Below are 19593 nucleotides of genomic sequence, written 5' to 3' on the forward strand. Positions count from 1 at the left end.
TTCTGTCCAAGATCCTGGCACTGAGATTGGAAAGGGTGTTGCCCCATATTATTAAAGAGGACCAGACAAGCTTTATAAGGGCCGTAGGTCCTCTAATAATATTAGAAGGTTGCTGAATGTGGTCCAAGTTTGTCAGCAACGATTGATTCAGGGGTCGATGATTTCCTTAGATGCAGAGAAAGCATTTGACCGGGCAGAATGGCCATATCTTTTTTATGTCTTAGAACAGTTTGGGTTGGGTGGAGTCTTTGCTAGGTGGGTGGAGGTTTTATATCGCCACCCTCTGGCTGCGGTCATCATCAACGGGGTGAAGTCTGGGAACTTTAGGATTGGTAGGGGTAGTCAGCAAGGCTGCCCCCTCTCACCATTGTTGCTTATGTTGGTGATAGAGCCACTGGCAGAGGCCATTCGTCAGAACATCCACATAACCGCTCTGGAAGTGGGATCGAGGGCACACAACATTACACTGTATGCGGATGACGTCCTTCTGTTTTTATCGAACCCATTTATCAAATCCGTACCCCATTTGATACAATATATCAATTCATTTGGGCTGTTTCAGAATATAAGATCAACTTTGCAAAATTGGAGGCTGTGCCTTTGGGGAACCTTAAGGATATGCCAGAAGTTGAAGGTGGCCCTAAGTTCCCTTTTAAGTGGTTACGGGCAGTGTTCCGATACCTAGGCATTTTTATTAATCCCAAGTTTGATCTGTTATTTTGGACCAACTGTGCTCATTTTCTCAACAATATTAGGTGAGATCTTCAGAGGTGGGAGGCTCTTCCAATTTCATGGCTGGGCTGAATATCTCTCATTAAGAGGAATGCTCTTCCTTGTTTGCTTTATCCTATGCATATGCTCCCTATAATGTTCCCAGGTCAACGCTGCAGAAGCTTATGGGGTGGTTTGGTTCCTTTGTCTGACATCATGGATGGCCCCTCATCAAACTTACTAAATTGCAGTTGCCTCAAGGAGGGGGAGGAGTTGATTTCCCAGGAGGTATCAATTGAGTTCCCTGCTGTCCTTTGTCTGTGATTGGGAAGGCAATGATCCAAACTCAATATGGCTGGATATTGAGGCCTCCCAGGCAAAGTGCCCTCTTATTAACCTGTTGTTCATGGATAAGATGAGGACAGTTATGGACCACTGCCGGAACCCCGTTGTTATTAGTACAGTCAAGGCATGGAGGGTGATGCATCAGAGTGAGGGCTGTTTATCCACTTACATATACAGTTGGCATGCCAAGGTTCTGACCAGGAATGATGGACTCAGGGTTCAAACTATGGGCAGTGAGAGGAGTTACTAGTTTGGGAGACTTGTTTGAGGGGGAGGTTATGATGTCTTTCGAGCAACTGAGCCTCAAATACAGGTTGCCCAGCAGAGATCTTTTCCGATTTTTTTCAGGTTAGGGATTTCATCCAGAAGAAGACTACGCTTCTCACTAAGCCCTATAAGCCCGACACAGAGAGGTTGTTGCTATACTCTAGAAGCAACCTTTCGGTTAGTGGGTGGCAGGGCCTGGCAGGATATTAACTGGTTATGTGAGGTCTGGGAGCAAGAGCTAGGGGTGGAGATCTCTTCTGAAACATGGGAGAACATATGGGAGAATACTTGAAAGATCTAAATCTGTAATAGGACATGTGCTACGCAGTTAAAAGTTCTGCACAGGGCTCATCTGGCACTACACGGTCTGGTGAAGTTTAAAAAAGGAACATCTTCAGTGTGCCCCAAATGTAAAATAAGTGTAGGTACTCTTAACCATTGCTTCTGGACATGCCACAGGCTCCGTGTTTATTGGAGCACTGTGACGGGAGAGATAGGGAGGGTATTGAGGACTGAAGTCAAAGTAGACCTGATATCTCCCCTCTTAGGTTTCCCAAATTTATCATCTTTAGACGGCATGGGAGAAACTATTTAATATTCTTGCATACTGTGCACGGAAGAATATTCCGATGAACTGGGTGTCTGAGAACCCGCCGGGCTTGCTGGGATGGCAGAAATTGATTATGGAGCACATTCCCTTGGACTTTTTCACAAACACAGTGCACCACATAACAGACCATTTTTATAAGACATGGCAGCCCTATTTGAGTTAGTTGGATATAGATTTGTCAGTTATCTTAACTAGGGTGTTTGTTTTACTAGGATGTTTAGATTTGTCAAGCCCTGGGCCCTGGAGGGGGTCTCCTGAGTTAATATGGGTAAATATACAGTGCTCCCGTTCATTTATTTGCGAGCTTTGCACCGAGCACAGCTGTTCTGTATTTTGTGGGGGGTTATTTTGTTTTTTTTTGCTTTTCTTTCTTTTTGTTTGGTGTTGCTTTGCACAGTATTAGGGTTTGCTTTGTATTATAGGGTAGGTTGGTAGTTAGTAGGCAGTAGTTGTATTGTAATTTGTGTTTTTTTCTTTTTATTATACTAATATTTGCTATTGATTGTATTTTTCAATAATTTTATATGTTTGTAAAGTTAAAAAAATTTGCTAATAAATATATTTACAAAAAAAACTCTGATTTCTCTTCACAAATGTTGCCAGATCTCTTGAGCTTTTCCAGGAATTTCTGGTTTGTTTTTGATTTACAGCATCCACGGTTCTTTCAGTTTTCTTTCTCTTTTTCTTTGTTGGGTTCACCCTTCATTATTGAAAGTAACCATGATACTAAGTAAAATTCATAGAATTGCACAAGGGGATCCCATAATCCCTCGAGGGGATATCTTGATCCTGATGTGCAAATGCCAAACCTGGCTAAAAACTCCGTGGTAAATCCATCCAAGGGATGGACAGCTGACCTGTTGTTATTGATGGTCATTTGGCGTAAAATAAGCTGGAGTCAGGGATGTGATGGATACTCCCCACTTGCCTGGATGAATGCAGCTCCAACATCAATCAAGAAGCTTGATATCTAGGACAAAGCAGCTGCTTGTTTGGCACCACATACAGAACCATTCACTCCTTCCACCTACGACACAGAAACACCAATGTATATCGTATACAAGATGTACTGCAGAAATTCTCCAAGGCTCCTTAGACAGCACTTTCCAAATCCATTACCACTACCATCTAGAAGGACAAGGGCAGCAGATATATGGGAACATGATCATCAGCTGTACGTTCCCTCCAAGCCACTCGCCATCCTAATTTGGAAATATATGCTCATTCCTTTAATATCACTGGGTCGAAATATTGGAATCACCTGGCTAATAGCATTGTGGATGTGTCCACAACAAATGGACTGAAGTGGTTCAAGAAGGCTGCTCACCACTCCCGCCTTCTCAGGAATATCTATGAATGGGTAATAAATGCTGGTCTGGACATCAAGGCTTGTGAACAAATTTTTAAAAAACTCAACATGGAAAATAAATCCAAAGCCCCCTCAATGATCAGAAAGCGTCCTTAGTGGTGATTGCTGAGGATACTAACTTGGCACAGCTAGAAGCAGGCAAATGTGGACTGAGAATTAGAAAAACTTGCAGGTCATACAAGTGAACCATGAATTTAACTGGTAGCTTTCGGTTTTTCTATGCTACTGCTCCTGTTTTACATGGGTTCCCTACCCCTAACTGGCGACTCTGTTTTGCAAAAGTGGGGAAGGGAATGGGGAAGAGGGATCGCTGATTAAGTGAGTGGGAGGAAGCAGTGTTGAATAGGGGTATGTGTGATTAGGATGGAAACAGTATTGAAGAGGGGGATGCATGCGTGGGGTTGGGGTTAAGGAAGGGGTGTCTGAGAGACCGAATGTGTGGTGGGGTTTTAGAAGACTGGCTGCTAAGTCAGTGAATGGGAGAGAATGGGAGAAAGTGTATGTTTCTGGCTATGTGGGGTTGAGAGGGTCTGATTACAATACATCTGTGAGGATTGGGTAGAGAGGGACTCCACTGAGTCTTTTGTCACCGGGTAATATGGAGAGTTTGGCTGAAATCTACATCAGTATGTAAAATAAAATTAATACAAAATTCTTTAAGCATACAGATTCTCATTTATATTATGTATTATTTATTAATATGAAAGTTTTAGTGCTTAGTGTAATTATTGTTACAGTACCACATTACTGTACTTTTGTTTTTACTGGTATCTGAGATGATGTTCGATAATGTTTGGGGGAAGTATTGATCTCCAGACATATCACTGCAACACTGATAGGTGTAACTAATCCCATGGGTTCACATATAGATTGTTATTACAGATTTTATATTTGCGATGTGGTAACACAGAGTTTTCAATGCATTTCAAATTGGAATATGATGATTCAATTTTGAATTTTTACGTTTTTTTTCATTAACCCTCCTTTATGCTCATGCCAGAATAAAAAATTCTCACAGCCACTACTTATAACTGTTTGAATGTGATTGCTAAATTGAGGATTGTCTATTTCTGTAGATCTATCCATAATAGAAACTTGGTTGAGATTGTCAAAACATATCAATGTAAATTAATATCTCTCATTATTTTGAACCATTTACTTCAAATTGTTGAAATGTCAAAACAAGACTTAAGGTTTCCTTCTCAATAGTAGAGTATTTACATTGTCATGCATTAAATGTTATAGAGAAGTAACTAACTGGACACTTTATAACACTATGAACCTCTAAGAAACACAGAGACATAGAAAATAGAGCAGGAGTAGGCCATTCACCCCTTCAAGTATGACCTGTCATTCACTATGTTCATGGCTGATCTACCAACTCAGTACTTTGCTCCTACTTTGTTCCCATACTCATTGATTCCTTTAGCCCATAGAACTATCTCCTTGAAAACATTCAATGCTTTTGCCTCAACCACTTTGTGAAGCATCGAATTCCTCAGACTTGCCACTCTCTGGTTGAAGAAATGTCTCCACATCTCAGTTGTAAATGACCTACCCTCTATCCTTAGAATGTAACCTCAGGTTCTGGATTCCCTGCTCGTCGGGAATGTTTTTCCTCCATTTACTCTGTCTAGTCCTTCTACAATTTTGTAGGCTTTTAGGTGGACAGGGAGGTTAAGAAGGCATTTAGTACCTTAATTGCTCAGCCCACTGAGTATAGGAGTTTGGACGTCATGTTGGGATTGTACAGATTGTTGGTGAGGACACTTTTGGAGTACTGTGTTCAGTTCTGGTCACCCTACTATAGGAAGGTTACTATTAAATTGGAGAGGGCGTAGAAAAGATTTGCCAGGATGTTGCTGGGACTGGAGGGTTTGAATTATAAGGAGAGGCTGGGACCTTTTTCACTGTAGCATAGGAGGTTGAGGGGTGATCTTACAGAGGTTTATAAAATCATGAGGGGCACAGATAAGGTGAATAGCAAAGGTCTTTTCCTGAGGGTGGGGAGTTAAAAAAAACCAGGGGGAATATTTTTAAGGTGAGAGAAAGATTTAAAAGGGACCTGAAGCGCACCCTTTTCATGCAGAGAGTGATTCATGTGTGGAATAAATTTTCAGAGGAAGTGATGGATGCAGCAACAGTTACAACATTTAAAAGAAATTTGGATAGGTACATGAATAGGAAAGGTTTAGATGGACTTGGGCCGAATGCAGACAAGTGGAACCAGTTTAGCTTGGGGAAACTTGATTGGCATCAAGTAGTTTTTTCGAAGGGTCTGTTTCCTTGCTGTATTACTCTATGACTGTGTGACTCGATATGGCTGGAGGAGAAGGGATTAAATTAGCTGAGATTCATGCTAAGGTCCAATTCTAGTTCATATTCTAGCTCATGTCTTACAACTCCTTATTGTTTGCCAGCATTATGACCAATTAAAAGTCATTTAGACAGATAAAAGGAGAACATTAGCTTCAAATGAATGATGAATTCTTAAAGTGAACAATTGGAAAGATGATATGCAATACTGACTGTTATATAGTCATCAAAAGTCCAACAGCAGACGTTATTTCCAACTTTACACAAATATCTGTCATTTCCACTTTAGCTATTCAAATGACATGCCACTCATCCTCCTTGTTCACTGTGTTTCACTTTCTTGTCCCTTGAACCATGAAAGAGCTTGCTTGAACTTCATTTGTCTCCAGTAACTGCTGGTACTTGTCCATTACAATAGTTGTCATTTTCCTTGTCTTGCACCCAGAGTGGATTTTGTTCACTGTTGCAATATAATGCTAAACATTTCACATAATAGTCATATTGCCACCTATTCTTGAATGCTGTTTTTGTTTCTGCTGTTAGAAGATATTTTAATGATGTTTCAGGAACAAAGAATCTAAAATTAAAACTTTTAAAAGCAAAATTATTGATTCCTATTTTGCAAAATCACTGCGTTTATTGGAATTTTTCCAAAATGACCAACTATTTTTCATAGATGGCAATGCACATGATTTATAACAGTAATCCCTTGTATTTCTACAGTCCAACGTAATAAAAATATCTCAAGTTATGGAATCTGGATTGCAGAATTTACTTTCTTATTTTTCCTTCTCTGCTGTCTCTTAGCCTCATCATTAAGACATTGTCATTCAAATAATGATGCAGTGTGACAAACAAATCATTGCCATTCTATGTGATAGACAATAAGCTCGTCCTAAATTGTGACTCCATCCAACCTCTGGGGACCCCTTCTTCTGCCTCCAACAGACTCTCTCCACTTGGACACCCCATGCTAGTCTGTTACCTGCCCTTGACTTCAAGTTCACCATCTTGAACTCCTCCCTCCCCTTCTTGGACCTCTCTGTCTCCATTTCCGGCAACCGACTCAACACAGGCATCTTCTTCAAACCCACCGACTCCCACAGCTACCTGGACTACAGCTTGTCCTTGCCCCCTCCTGTAAAAACGCTATCCCTTACGCCCAATTCCTCCGCCCCTGCCATATCTGCTCCCAGGAGGAGCAATTCCACTCCAGACTATCCCAGATGACCTACTTCAAGGATCGCAATTTCCCCTCCCACATGGTCAACATTGCTCTGCACCTCACTTCCTCTACTTCTCGTACTTCCGCCCTTAAAGCCCACCCCTCCAACCGCAACAACAATAGAACCCGCCCCCCCACCCCACCAACCTCTGGATACTGTGCGTCATCCTCCATCATTTCTGCCGCCTACAGTCAGATCCCACCACAGAGACATATTTCCCTCCCACCCCTTTCAGCATTCTGCAGAGATCATTCCATCCATGATTCCCTTGTTAGGTCCATGCCCCACCCTCCACTCCTGGCACCTTCCCTTCCCACACCTCTCCCCCTCACTTCCATCCAAGGCCTTAAAGAATCCTTCCACATCCAGCAGAGATTTTCCTGCACATTCAAAGACCTCATCTACTGTGTCCATTGCTCTTGATGTGGTATCCTCTACACTGGGCAGACACAACGCCAACTTCTGGAATGCTTCAGAGAACATCTCTGGGACACACGCACCAAAGAACCCCACTGCCCTGTGGCCAACCATTTCAACTCCCCCTTTCCTGGGCCTCCTCCACCGCCAAACCCGAGCTACCCAATGCCTGGAGGAAGAGTGCCTCATCTTCCACCTTGGGACCCTCCAACCACTTGGTATCAATGTCAATTCACCAGTTTCTCATCTCCCCTCTCTCCACCTCATCACAGATCCAACCCTCCAACTTGGCACCACTCTCTTGAACTTTCCTACCTGTCCATCTTCCTTCCTACCTATCCAATCCACCCTCTGCTCCAACCTATCATCATCAGCGCACACCTGCATCCACCTATCACCTTCCCCACTACCTTCCACCCTACCCACCACCCCCACCCTCTTAGTTGTCTCTTAGCGCGCACACACACACACTCTCCTGATGAAAGTCTTATCCCCAAAATGTTGACTGTCCTGGTCCTCCAATGCTGCCTGACCTGCTGTGCTTTTCAACTTGTCCTAAATGCTGCCAGGCTTTCAATAAGAGTTTTAGAGTGCCCTTGAAGACTAAACAAAAAACAGTATGGATGCCGAAATCAGAAACAAAATACAAAAATTGCTGGAAAAACTCAGCCAGACTCTGGAGAGAGTTGGCTGCCAACATATAGAGTGCTTAACATATTCTAGAGTTCCCTCTTCAACACTTATGATAGATTGAGCACTTGGCTGACTGGGAACTGAAGAGAGAGACTGATCTGGAAATTTGGTGAAGAGTGGTACCACCGCAGTCATCACAAACTGAATAGCATGCATATCTATGGTCGTCAGTTCAGCTTTGGCTCAGAGGCCATTGAAGTGAAAGAACTTTTCATTGTTTTTTTTTGGTATTTACACCAGAAGACAATTGATATTTGAGCTGAGTAGTTATGGTCAGGTAATTGTAAATAACCTTGCTCAATCTAAGTCTGTATTTTGAAAAAAATCTTTTTCAGTTCTTCATGAAGCAGTTCTAGGACAGCTAAATCTTTGGAGTGCAAATCAGAAAGCCTTACAATTTACTCACATTATTTAAATACTGACAAGGTACTTACTCGGACAAGTTCTTGCACTTAATACACTTTGACAATGTGTGAGCTAGTGAGTAAGCTCAGCTGTTTCTACCAAAATAAATGGAGCAGTTTAAATGTTGATGCGATGACTTTGAAATTGTTGTTAATACAATTTGCTTTTGAACAAAAGAGAAGCACAGTGCAGGAATAGGTCCTTCAGGCTGCCAAGCCTGTGCCAATCATCATGCCCTAACTAAACCAAAAACAAACCTTCTGCCCTTATTCGGTCCGTTTTTGTCTATTCCCTCCCTATTCATGTAACTATCCAGATACCTCTTAAATGTCGCCAACGTGCTCACTTCCACCACCTCGACTGGTAGTGTGTTCCAGACTCCTACCACTCTGTCTGCATGAAAAACTTCCCTTGTATAGCTCCCTTAAACCTCCCCCTCTCACCTTGAACCTGTGCCCCCTTGCAATTGAAACTTCAACCGTGGGAAAAAGCCTCTGAATATCCACCCAATCAATGCCTCTCATAATTTTGTAGACCTCTATATGGTCTCCTCTCAGCTGCTGTCTTTCCAGTGAAAACAATCCTAGTCTTTTTAACATTTCTTCATAACGAATGCCTTTAAAACCAGGCAACATTCTGGTGAACCTTCTGCACTCTCTCCAAAGCTTCCATGGCCTTCTGGCGTTCAAAACTGATTAGTCTGATTTTTTAAAAAAATCAACTTGTTTTTATAACATACCAATGAAAAAGGTGGAACTTGGCCTAAGCATAGGTATCCTTTATGATTATCTCTTGCTGGGTGGCTAAGCCACTGTCCAATTTGAATGTGGATAGTTTGTAGTTATTATTATCTGCTCATTATATAATTTGTTGTTTGTGGTACAGTTTTATGCATTATTTGAAATTCTGTGGAGCACTTTCAGATATTCTGATGATGTGATAAAACACTATAAACAGAGGAACCTTGATTATCCGAACGGCACAGGCAGAGAGTATTTTGTTTGGATAATCGAATGCCGGTTAACACTGTTCAGTCAAGCATCAGGACCTTGCGATCTTGTTCAGGTAATCCAAAATTCGGATAATCGACGTTCGGATAATCGAAGTTCCTTTGTACATTCAAGTTGTTTCCTTTCTTGTACTTTCTCACGGCTTATTGCAACTTAACTTGAAACAATGGTCAGATTGATCTTCCCTGTTTGATCTGGAGGTACTGGTGTTAGACTGTGATGGATTTTACCTGACGAAGGAGCAGTGCTCAAATAAACCTGTTGGACTATAACCTGGTGTCATGTGACTTCTGATGCTAGGTTTGATAGAGATACATGATACAATGGATTCTCCCCAGAGATTCCTAAATGGAAGCAGGGAATATTCTTTGTCTGAAAACAGAGGTCCAAGGATTGCAAGTGATTAGTTATTGTGCCTAAACTAAATATTCAGGGTTATCCTGATGGAACAAGGCAACTTTGGGCCATTAGTCTCACTAGGCACTGTCTTCAGACATACATCCTGGGATAGAGGACTGTCATAGCCAGCAAATAAGAGGTGAAGATCTGTTTGTGCATCCCTGGAGGCCTAGCTGACTGGATCAGAAAATTTGTGGAGGTATTCTCTAATCCTGTCATGTTTGGAGTCGGTGGGATTTAAATGTGGACCTCCTGGGCCACAGGTCAGAATGCTAACACTGTACCAAAGAGACCTTGGACAGAAAGTTTAAGTTCAGCTCAGAAAATCTTTTGATTAATCCAAGTTAGTTCACTGAAACTTGTCCAACCAACCAAATATGTCAGCCATCCTTTTTTTATACTCTTTTTAAGAGTACAATATTTAAACAAAATAAACTGATTGACATCACCTTAACAAGGAGTTGGACTGAATATCAAAAAAAAATCAAAGGAAAGTTATCAAACCAAATGAAAATGTCATTACCTGGGCTGAAAATAACTTCCATCCTTCAGGATCCACTAATTGCAGAAAGCATAGAGCATGCTGGCAGACACCATGTGGTCCCTGTCCAACGACCCTTAGGTGTTGATGCAAACACGGAAGAGGGACAAGAGACCTTTGATGGCCTATTGCATGGACCTGTTAATGTCAATATTCGTCAGGCCCTGGTGAAGACCCCTCTGAATCCTTTTTTTATGGGATCCTTTATCTTAAAGAGGATCCATTTAAATTTTCATTCAAAAGAGAGGTGTCCTCAAAGTGCAGCAGTGTTTTATTTGGTCTTTGTCCTTAAATTCTGGAGTGTGAGTTGAGCTCACAACCTTCTTACACAAAGGCAAGAATGCTACCAAATCAGACGTAAGAGTCCCTTTTTTGAGCAAACATGAAATAAGTAAACATATTGATATGTGTTCAGGAGATATCTTTGAATCACCTTATTCAGTGATGTTGTTATGCACCTATTGAGCAAATAGAACTTGAACCGAGCTCAGAGTTAGGAACACGACAGTTGCAGCACTAGAGCCCCAGCATGGACTTTGAAACTGATTTGAAGGGGACCCAGGAATCATTCTGGTGCCCTAGCTAGAGATTTTCCAATCAATCTGTTCAGAGGTGTTATTATACACCTCTAGAGCAGTTGGGACTTGAACTGGACTTCCTGGCTCAGAGATAGGGACATTATCATTGTGACACAAGAGCCCTTGCAAGCACTCAGGAGATATTTTGTGGAGATATTCTCTAATCACTGTCTTGGCACACCTTTGGAGTGGGTGGGATTTGAACCTGGGCCTCCTGGGTTACAGGTCAGAATGCTGCCATTGTGCCAAAGAGATCTTGCGTGCACACAGGATATTTAATCAACCTCATCCTTAAAGTTAACGATACAATTAACATAACATTTTTATTCAGATCTTTAACGGTTTGAGCTGAATTCAACATTGAAGATATAATTTACCAGTGAGCTATATATCAGATAGCAGTCACAGTCATATATTCTGTTGACTTGCCAATTATTTACGTCTTCTGTCTGTTTTGTTAATTGATCCTCTATAATGACCGAATACAATCAGTTATGACCAGTTTTCAGACTCCAGCAGCCCAGCGAGCATTCTTAAGTATGTTCCTCATTTCTGTGGCATTGCTCTCAGTGCATCTCCCAACTCAATAGTATTCATATTTAGAAAAAACTGAGAGTAACAGTTGTAATTTATATATTATTTCATTGACTTATTTTGTTAAAAAAATTCAAAGAAATATATTTTCTGAAAATCTAATATCCATTTCTCTGATGATTGGCTTTTGAACTTGATGATTTAATTATTATGTTTTGCCAGTTCTTGATGAAGTTACTAGATGAAGCAGTTGCACAACACTATTCAACACTCATGGGTGTGAATTGGTGGACAAATTATATAGACCACTTATAATAACTTTTGAATTTATTTTGGATAGATATAGTTTTAAAGGTGTAATATTGCAGTAAATCAATAAGTGAAATAAAATATTTTTTTCAGCCTATTAAATTGTTGTCCAGATGAAGTTTACAATTACAAAAACATGGGATAGTTCACCAGTGAGTCACCGTGGGATATCACTGTCACTTAAACCTGATGATGAAGGCTTGCTTTTGGAGGTAGAGGGGCCTTTCTTCAATGATCCTTCAGCTCCACCTGGTAAAAGAGGAAAACCTTACAATCAGTTGTGGGATTTTGAAGGTACAGGAAGTGCCAATTTTATTAAAATATTCCTTTCAAAAACTTACGTATAAGCCTTGTTGACCATTGCAGTAAATGTTAGTTTACTTCTTTTGTGTCGTACTGCAGATTTTAGTTTTCAAGTTCAATCCCTTCCTTTGCCATCCTCGTGAAGCTTAGATTTATTTTCCAGAAAATAGCCATAGAGCACTTCCCCAAGCCTGTCCCTTGGCTCCCTTCCACTGCTATGAACAGAGGCAGAATTGGGACAAGTACTAAACTTTGTTCCAGACCATGGAAGGCACTGAAAAAGTATATCTGAACAATCTTGATAGATTTCTCTTCAATCACCCTTTGTATTCACACTGACATAGTCAGAAACTCATCAAGTGTGCCAGCTGAGATCTGGAATTCATTGTAAAAAGAGCAATCACCAGAGAAGAAACATTATTCCTGTGCAATATGACGTATTAGCACAATTATATGAAATAGTACTCACCTCATTGGGTACTATGTTTTTAACTGTGCTGGGTTTCATTTCTCTGTGCACTTTTATAATCATTCTTTGCTAACTCCAGTTTAACCGTTTCATGTGTGAGTGGAGTATGATGGAATTTGGCAAAAAGTGCCATGGTTTACATAGAAGCATAAAAACTAGGAGCAGGAAAAGGCTATTTGGCCCTTCAACCCTGCTTCTGCTCCACCTTCCGATGTGACCTTGGCCAATTCTCCATTCCTTATTCCCGCTTTCTCCCTGTGTCCTATGATGCCTTAAAAACCTAAAAATGAATTACCTCTTTCTTGAATCTAATCAGTGACTTGGCTTCCACGATCTTGGGTGTAGAGAATTCCATAGGTTTACTACATTTTGAGCAAAGAAATATTTCTTTACTTCAATCCAAAATGGCCTATCCTGCCATGGCCGAACCAATCGCTTGCCAAAAGACAGTCCTGCCATCCCCGGTATCAGTGTAGTGAACCTCTGCTGCACTCCCTCTGTGGCAAGTGTATCCTTTCTTAGGTAGGGAGACCAAAACTGTGTGCAATACACCAGGTCTCATTGAGGGCTTGTATAACTGTAGTAAAGCATCCCTACTTCTGAACTCAAATCCTCTTGCAGTGAAGGCCAATGTACCAATTACTTTCCCAGTTGTTTGTTGCACCTTGCTGTCTACAGTACTTTCATTGACTGGTATGCAAACACTGGGACACAAAGTGTGTGGATAACCTTGATATAATTATGTTTGTAATACTCCTCAGGAACACCTCAGATATTAAGGAATGTTCCTTTGGAATGGACATTGGTTAAATCCACACACAAAAGGATGATTTCCAATCCCCTGTTGAGGCAGATTTCCAACCAATAATCCTATTGTCTGTATCGGGCTTCCCCATTAATAAAACTCTGTCTATTGTTCAGTGTAACACATGAACAGTTCATGCTCTGTGAAATAAGCTGACAACTAATAATCTCTGTATCACAGAATTTATTATAATATTCCAAAGTCTGTTTAAATGTATTTTCTTTTATTTGTTGTAATCATGTTTGTTCAGTAATGTTACCTTTTGAGAACATTAGTACTAACAGGTATAGTTTAGTAAAATCACTCCTATTTTTAGTAAATAAATGTCCTTCCAATTAAACTCAATATTCAAAGGATTTTTTTTTGTGTGTATGGGGCTTGTTCTTGCCACTGGGACTGGCATTAGGAACCTGGAAAATATTTTTAAAGAAATACACCTCTTTGCTTATAATGCCTTGTGATGAGGCACATTATTGTGCACACAAATGAAACTCTTCTTCTGCATCTGAAATTCTTGGTCATAGTATTTTCTATAATAGGTTTGATGATGTTGTTAATTTTACATTGAATATGACTTAGCAGAGTTCTGCCAGCAAAGTGACAGTCAAAATCAAGGAAACCACAACGTGACATTACAGCAACCAATTACACTGAGATGATTTTTCATGACTTTGGTCACTGATATTATCTATACAATATTTTAAGATGCAGATGGCATTATCAGTATTAGAAGTGCATGTTGTAGGGATTAATTTGTACTTATTCTGCAAGCTGCAGGCAAAAATAGCACATATCTTACTGATACTGAACAAAATGGAACTTCATAAATAAAATTTAATATTTATTATTTCGTAAAACCTAATTGAGATGTAAGTGCTGTTTGATCTTCTCCCCAAAGGTTCTCTTGTTCAGACAGTATTCTCTCGACAGTCATAGAGTCAGAGAGATATACAGTACAGAAACAGATGCTTTGGTCCATGCTGACCAGATATCTTAAATAAATCTAGTTCTAATTGCCAGCACTTGGCCCATATCCTTCCTATTCATCTGCCTATCCTGATGCTGTGTTAAATGTTGTAATTGTACCAGCCTCCATGACTTCCTCTGGCAACTCATTGCATACATGCACCACCCACTGCATGAAAATGTTACCCCTTTTAAATCTTTCTCCTCTCACCTTAAATCTATGTCCTTTAGTTTTGGATTCCCCCCACCCCTAGGAAAAGACCTTGTCTATTTAATCCATCCATGCCTCTCATGATTTTATAAACCTCTATAAGGTCACCCCTCAGCCTCCAACACTCCTGAGAAAATATTCCCAGCCTATTCAGCCTCTCCCTATAGCTCAAATCCGCCGACCCTAGCAAAGTCCTTGTAAATCTTTTCTGAACCCTTTCATGTTTCACAATATCCTTCCTATGGCAGGGAGAACAGAATCACACACTATTGGCTGAAAATACAATTTATTCATTTCATTACCGCGTACTTGAGATTTTGCAGACCTTTGTATTTTGCATGTGTTTTTTTATTCAGATTCTAGGCAGATCCTCCTCTTGTGTCTTTTTTGAGGTCGTGAGCTATTTCCAAGTCATTGAGCCTGTCAACAACATTTAATTGTGTTTTCACGTGAAATGCTGGCTTATGTTTAAAAAGCAGTGGCAATATTGATTTGCAGAGTATTTATTTGTAGTTGTGTTGGATGAAACAAACAATAGCAGATAGATTTTCTTTCAATGTCACTTGGAAATCCACTCACATAGCCTTTCTATTTGCAATTTTTATTTATAATGGGAAGGACTTTATCTCCCTTGCCTCACAACTGAGCAGAATGATGCTAATATCAAAGCAAAAGACAGGCTGCTGTGTAGTAACTAGGTTGACCAATCTGAAGGAACTACCTTGCGACTGACTAGGTTTGCATTAGCCCAACTTGGTGAGCCTGAGAATGATGCATATTTTATGTATAGTTGGTGAGGTTAGCTCATCGTTTTTACTTAAATGAAGCTCAATCCTGAAAAAAAGATGAAGACTGCCACTGCACCTCTGGCTGGCAATCTGCTGAAATGATGAACAAATTCCTCAGTGTATAAATTAGAAACCAATGAAAATGCAAGAGTCAAAGTTAGTCAAGAGATGTGTATACGCAAGTGTAATTATCAATCACCATTTTGAAAATTTGGGTCAAAATTAGAAACAAGGCTGGCTAAGTGAAGATTGATTTCACTTAGATCTTACCTGATTTTCTCTTTACCTGAATGTATAAATTCCTTTTTGAGGGTGATAGCTCCACTGATGCTGGACATCCTTAGGTGTTTCACCTGGATGAATCACCTGAGCATTCAAGTTAATCAAGCACAAGGGCAATCCCAACCAAACAACGCTATTCTCACCCTATATACACATACATGTGTTTAAACCATGGGTCACTTAGTATCAGAATCCTGGTCTATTCTTCCTTCAATAACCCAAAGCCACTGAAGCCAATTTCTTGTTTATTTGTTTGCAGTTGTTACCACATACTCTGACTTGTCTGTTTACTTACTGAGTCGGTTTTGGAAAGTAAAGCAAAAACAGAAAATACTGAACATGCTCAACAGGTCAGGCAGTATTGATGAAGACATGGTTTCAGCAACCTGACTTGTGAAATGTCATTTTATGAAGTAGCTGCAATAGCAGATACATAGACTTTAAACTTTCAACAGAAAGTTACAATCAGTAATTAACAGAATAAGTCCCATTGAATAATCTGATTGTTGTTTCTGATGGTCAAACAATCTCAGGCAATGAAAGAAAACTTATGTGTGGAGTTTCAATCATTCAGGTAATGAATTATTATAGGAGATTTAAAAAATATCAACTTTTCTAAATCAAAGCTGTCATTTTTCCTTCTTACTGATGTCATTCTTTCCCTATTTTTATTTATTTTGTTACATTATATTTGTTTTCACATTGGACATCTGGAAACTTCCAGGGCAAAAGCACTTTGTTTTTCCATATTCTTAATCTCAATCAGGCCACCATATGCCCGGCATCAGTGAGTTCTAGAACATGCATTTTTTAAAAGAAATTGATGACTATGGGCATAGACACCGACATTTGAAGCTAATCCGATCCCAAGAAACAGATATAGTAGCTTAGAAAAGTAGCATATTCATTTGAACAGTGATTTGTCATTTTAATTTTTTCATGTTTCACGTTTAACAGTTGTAGAAGCATTTTTCTTGAATAGCAGCAAAGAACTGTACCTTGAAGTGGAACTCTGTCCGTAAGTATTAGAATTTTCTTCATCACTATAATCTTAAAATCTTTAAATCTCTGTGTTACAACTCATGCATACTTTCTCATTTATTTGTATAAATACTAATATTCCACCAAAATCCCTTTTGGTATTAACTAAACTGTAACCCTTTTAATTAAAATATACACGTGCATTATAAATAAGTTTGAGGCATGTTGCTGCTGGACTGACTAATTTGTGACTATTTATTTGAAAATATGTATTGTTATGACACAGTGGTGAACCCCGCTGCTAATTAAACCAAACACCCAGAAAAGCTCACCTCGCCTCATAATCTGTTAAAGTATGAGAGATAGAGAACTCCCAGATTCCACTATTTCAAGAAAAATTATCAATTTATTCTTTAACCCTAAAAGTGAACATTAAACAACTATTTATAACTCCAGGCCTCCTTTCTCTTAACTACTTCTTATCTGCCTCCAACTCTATAACAATATACTGTTCCAATAACCACCCATATTAAAATTACATCAACTTAATTTCAAAACTACACAGCGGCTATCATCTCTGGTGTCTGTCTTCCTCTAGCTGTAGATCTCCCTGGGCTGTCTTCGGTCTTTTGTTGCAAAGGTGTTTCATATGATAAAGGTACCATTGATAGAGAGTGTTTTGCTGCCAGTTGCTCTGTCGATGGCAGTTGGCCTCGCTCTGGCTAACTCTCAAAATGCCTGCTTCTTTATACCCCGAACATCGGATCATCTCATTGGTTCAATGTTGGCAAAACAGTAAATTCAAAATCGATTGGGTTTTAGAACCCGGGGACATAATTTCAGCTGATTGATTAACTTCAAATGGTTGTCAACATTAGCGACTAAAACTTAGGTATTTACTTCACAGCCCCATGTTACATATTTTCAATTTTCCAGTACACTCTGACACTGCTAGTCAGTCACATGACAGGTGCCTACAAACACTCAGTGCAAACAGCATTCACTCTCTCTTAAAGGTACAGTACACACCTTCAACATCATAACAGTATTTTACTCTCTTTAGTATCCCGATAATATATACTTATCTTGATTTGGCTTGGTATAGTTACTGCTGATAATTTATGAAAAATAAATCTTTAATTTTCCTTCCTTCATCTAAGGAGCTGTTATTCTTGGCAAAATGGTTGATTGAGAATTCCAGTCTTTTTACCGATTTTAGTCTTAAATGGTGGTGTACAATTTCTTTTTGTGTAGTAGATTGGATTTAGTATTAACAACACATTCTGTTTCAATGTTATTAGACATGGACAACATTTAGTACTATTGCTTGCTGGTAAAGGAAGAGCATGGAAGGTGAGTTATAGAAAGCAATATGATGATAGTGTTATAGTTATTGACTAGCAAATTGGCTTATTTACAAAGGTGGCAAGAACAAATGGTCTTACAATTTCTATGGTCCTGAAGTTCCATTGGGACTTCCTTGGCATTGCACTGTAACTGCTGTATGTGGTCAGGGGAAAACTGGTATGAATTGTAGATGATGAAGCTTTTCTGATTGTTCAGCTAATCTCCTGTTGTAGTTGCAGGGGTGAATTGAAAGACTACATATGGAATTTTAGAAACCAGATTTTTAATAGGTTATTTTTTGTAGATATTCCCTCCTTCAGTGCTTCACATGTACACTTTTGAACCAAACTTCCTCTGCGCGACAAGTGAACGACAGTGTAAACTCATTTTTATGAAGTGGTTTTAGGATTTGCTATCCCTAATATTTATTTTCTTGAAAGAGTGCAGCTTTAAATTTAGAGGAAATGAAGGGTGTTTAAAAACTGATGGTTGATTACTACAGAATATACAGGAGTTTTAAAACCAAAAAGTAAAAGTTGAATGGATTCTGTAACTCACCACAACCTTAGAAGAGCATTCTCTCCTCTATTGGTGTCACATTGTAGTTTTACACACCAGCCATACTTTTGACCTTTAGAGAGAACCTCTCACTTAATACTAAGCAATTTGTTGAATTAGACCTAGAGTTTTTCAAATTTATTTAAGGCCTTTACTGATAGCAGCAGAAGATGGATTTCTAACCTATGAAGCGGGATGCAAATTAAAGACTGATGCTCTGGACAAAAGGACAGCATTCTTACTTGGATGTATTTCCCAGTTATGGTTTCGACCTTTATTAATACACTTTCAGCTGCAGTTAAGGTAGTGTCTACAACCTGATTGTGCTGTTATGCTGGGTTTCCATAGTCTAGCTATTATTTCTAGTTTTGAATATCTATCTATATTTTAAATTTTACTTTCACAAAGTTTTTTGGCCCGAGAGTTTTTTAAGGTTCAATTATTAAGAATATCTTTGCAACTGCATAACTAAATGAAACTAAAACTCAAAAACATCAAACTATAACTTTTTTCTTCACATTAGAAAGAACTAGATTTAAAATATGACTGTACAATTCATGAAGAAAACTGGGAAGGCAAAGCACTTCTCCCATGGAACTATTTTCCCCCTGGTGTTAACAAATTCAATGCCTATGCAATCCATGGTTCTGGTGATAAAAGAGTTTACGAGGCTTTGTACCCCATACCTAAAGAACAATTGAAGAAGGGACAACAGCCTGACTTGTAAGTACAGACATTTGCCATTTAATGCTCTTTCTGTCTGCAATGTATAAATATTTGATACAACTGCAAATTATTATGCTTGGAGCAGACATTGACTTATGAGTAGCCACAGACAACAATTTGACTTTTACAATAATCAGATTCACCAAAGCATATTGCAGTAAAATTCTTCACTCTAATGTGTGCTCCAGCTAGACGATAAATTATGTATACCTGAAGCAGTGGATAATTGTGTCACAGTCCCTGCTGTGTATTGTAATAGTTTGCATAAGATTTTTATTGTACGCTTTATTAGTTTCTGTTAAAGTGCCATGTTTTTACCCTTCACCATCAATAGAGCATTTCATGCGCATGCCCTTATTCAAATTATTAAATTGCCATCTGAAAAATAGAATTTAGTTTTTTGCATTTGAATTTTTTTATATATATA

At 39.3% G+C, this 19593-nt stretch overlaps 1 protein-coding gene across 3 annotated transcripts in view; it reads left to right on the forward strand.

Annotated features, from left to right (window-relative positions):
• c14h4orf33 (chromosome 14 C4orf33 homolog) overlaps nucleotides 1-19593 on the forward strand; it is a 37150-nt gene that overhangs the window by 7668 nt on the left and 9889 nt on the right. For 2 of the 3 annotated variants that reach the window (XM_072584074.1, XM_072584073.1), the window contains exons 2-5: nucleotides 11824-12024; nucleotides 16512-16572; nucleotides 17837-17888; nucleotides 18964-19163. In XM_072584074.1, coding sequence (XP_072440175.1) covers nucleotides 11844-12024; nucleotides 16512-16572; nucleotides 17837-17888; nucleotides 18964-19163 — 494 coding nt within the window. In that variant the 5' untranslated portion in view covers nucleotides 11824-11843. The remainder of the gene's footprint in view (nucleotides 1-11823; nucleotides 12025-16511; nucleotides 16573-17836; nucleotides 17889-18963; nucleotides 19164-19593) is intronic. The other variant, XM_072584075.1, reaches the window with a different exon arrangement.

Source organism: Chiloscyllium punctatum, chromosome 14, assembly GCF_047496795.1.
Source record: "Chiloscyllium punctatum isolate Juve2018m chromosome 14, sChiPun1.3, whole genome shotgun sequence".
Classification (NCBI taxonomy): Eukaryota; Metazoa; Chordata; class Chondrichthyes; order Orectolobiformes; family Hemiscylliidae; genus Chiloscyllium; species Chiloscyllium punctatum.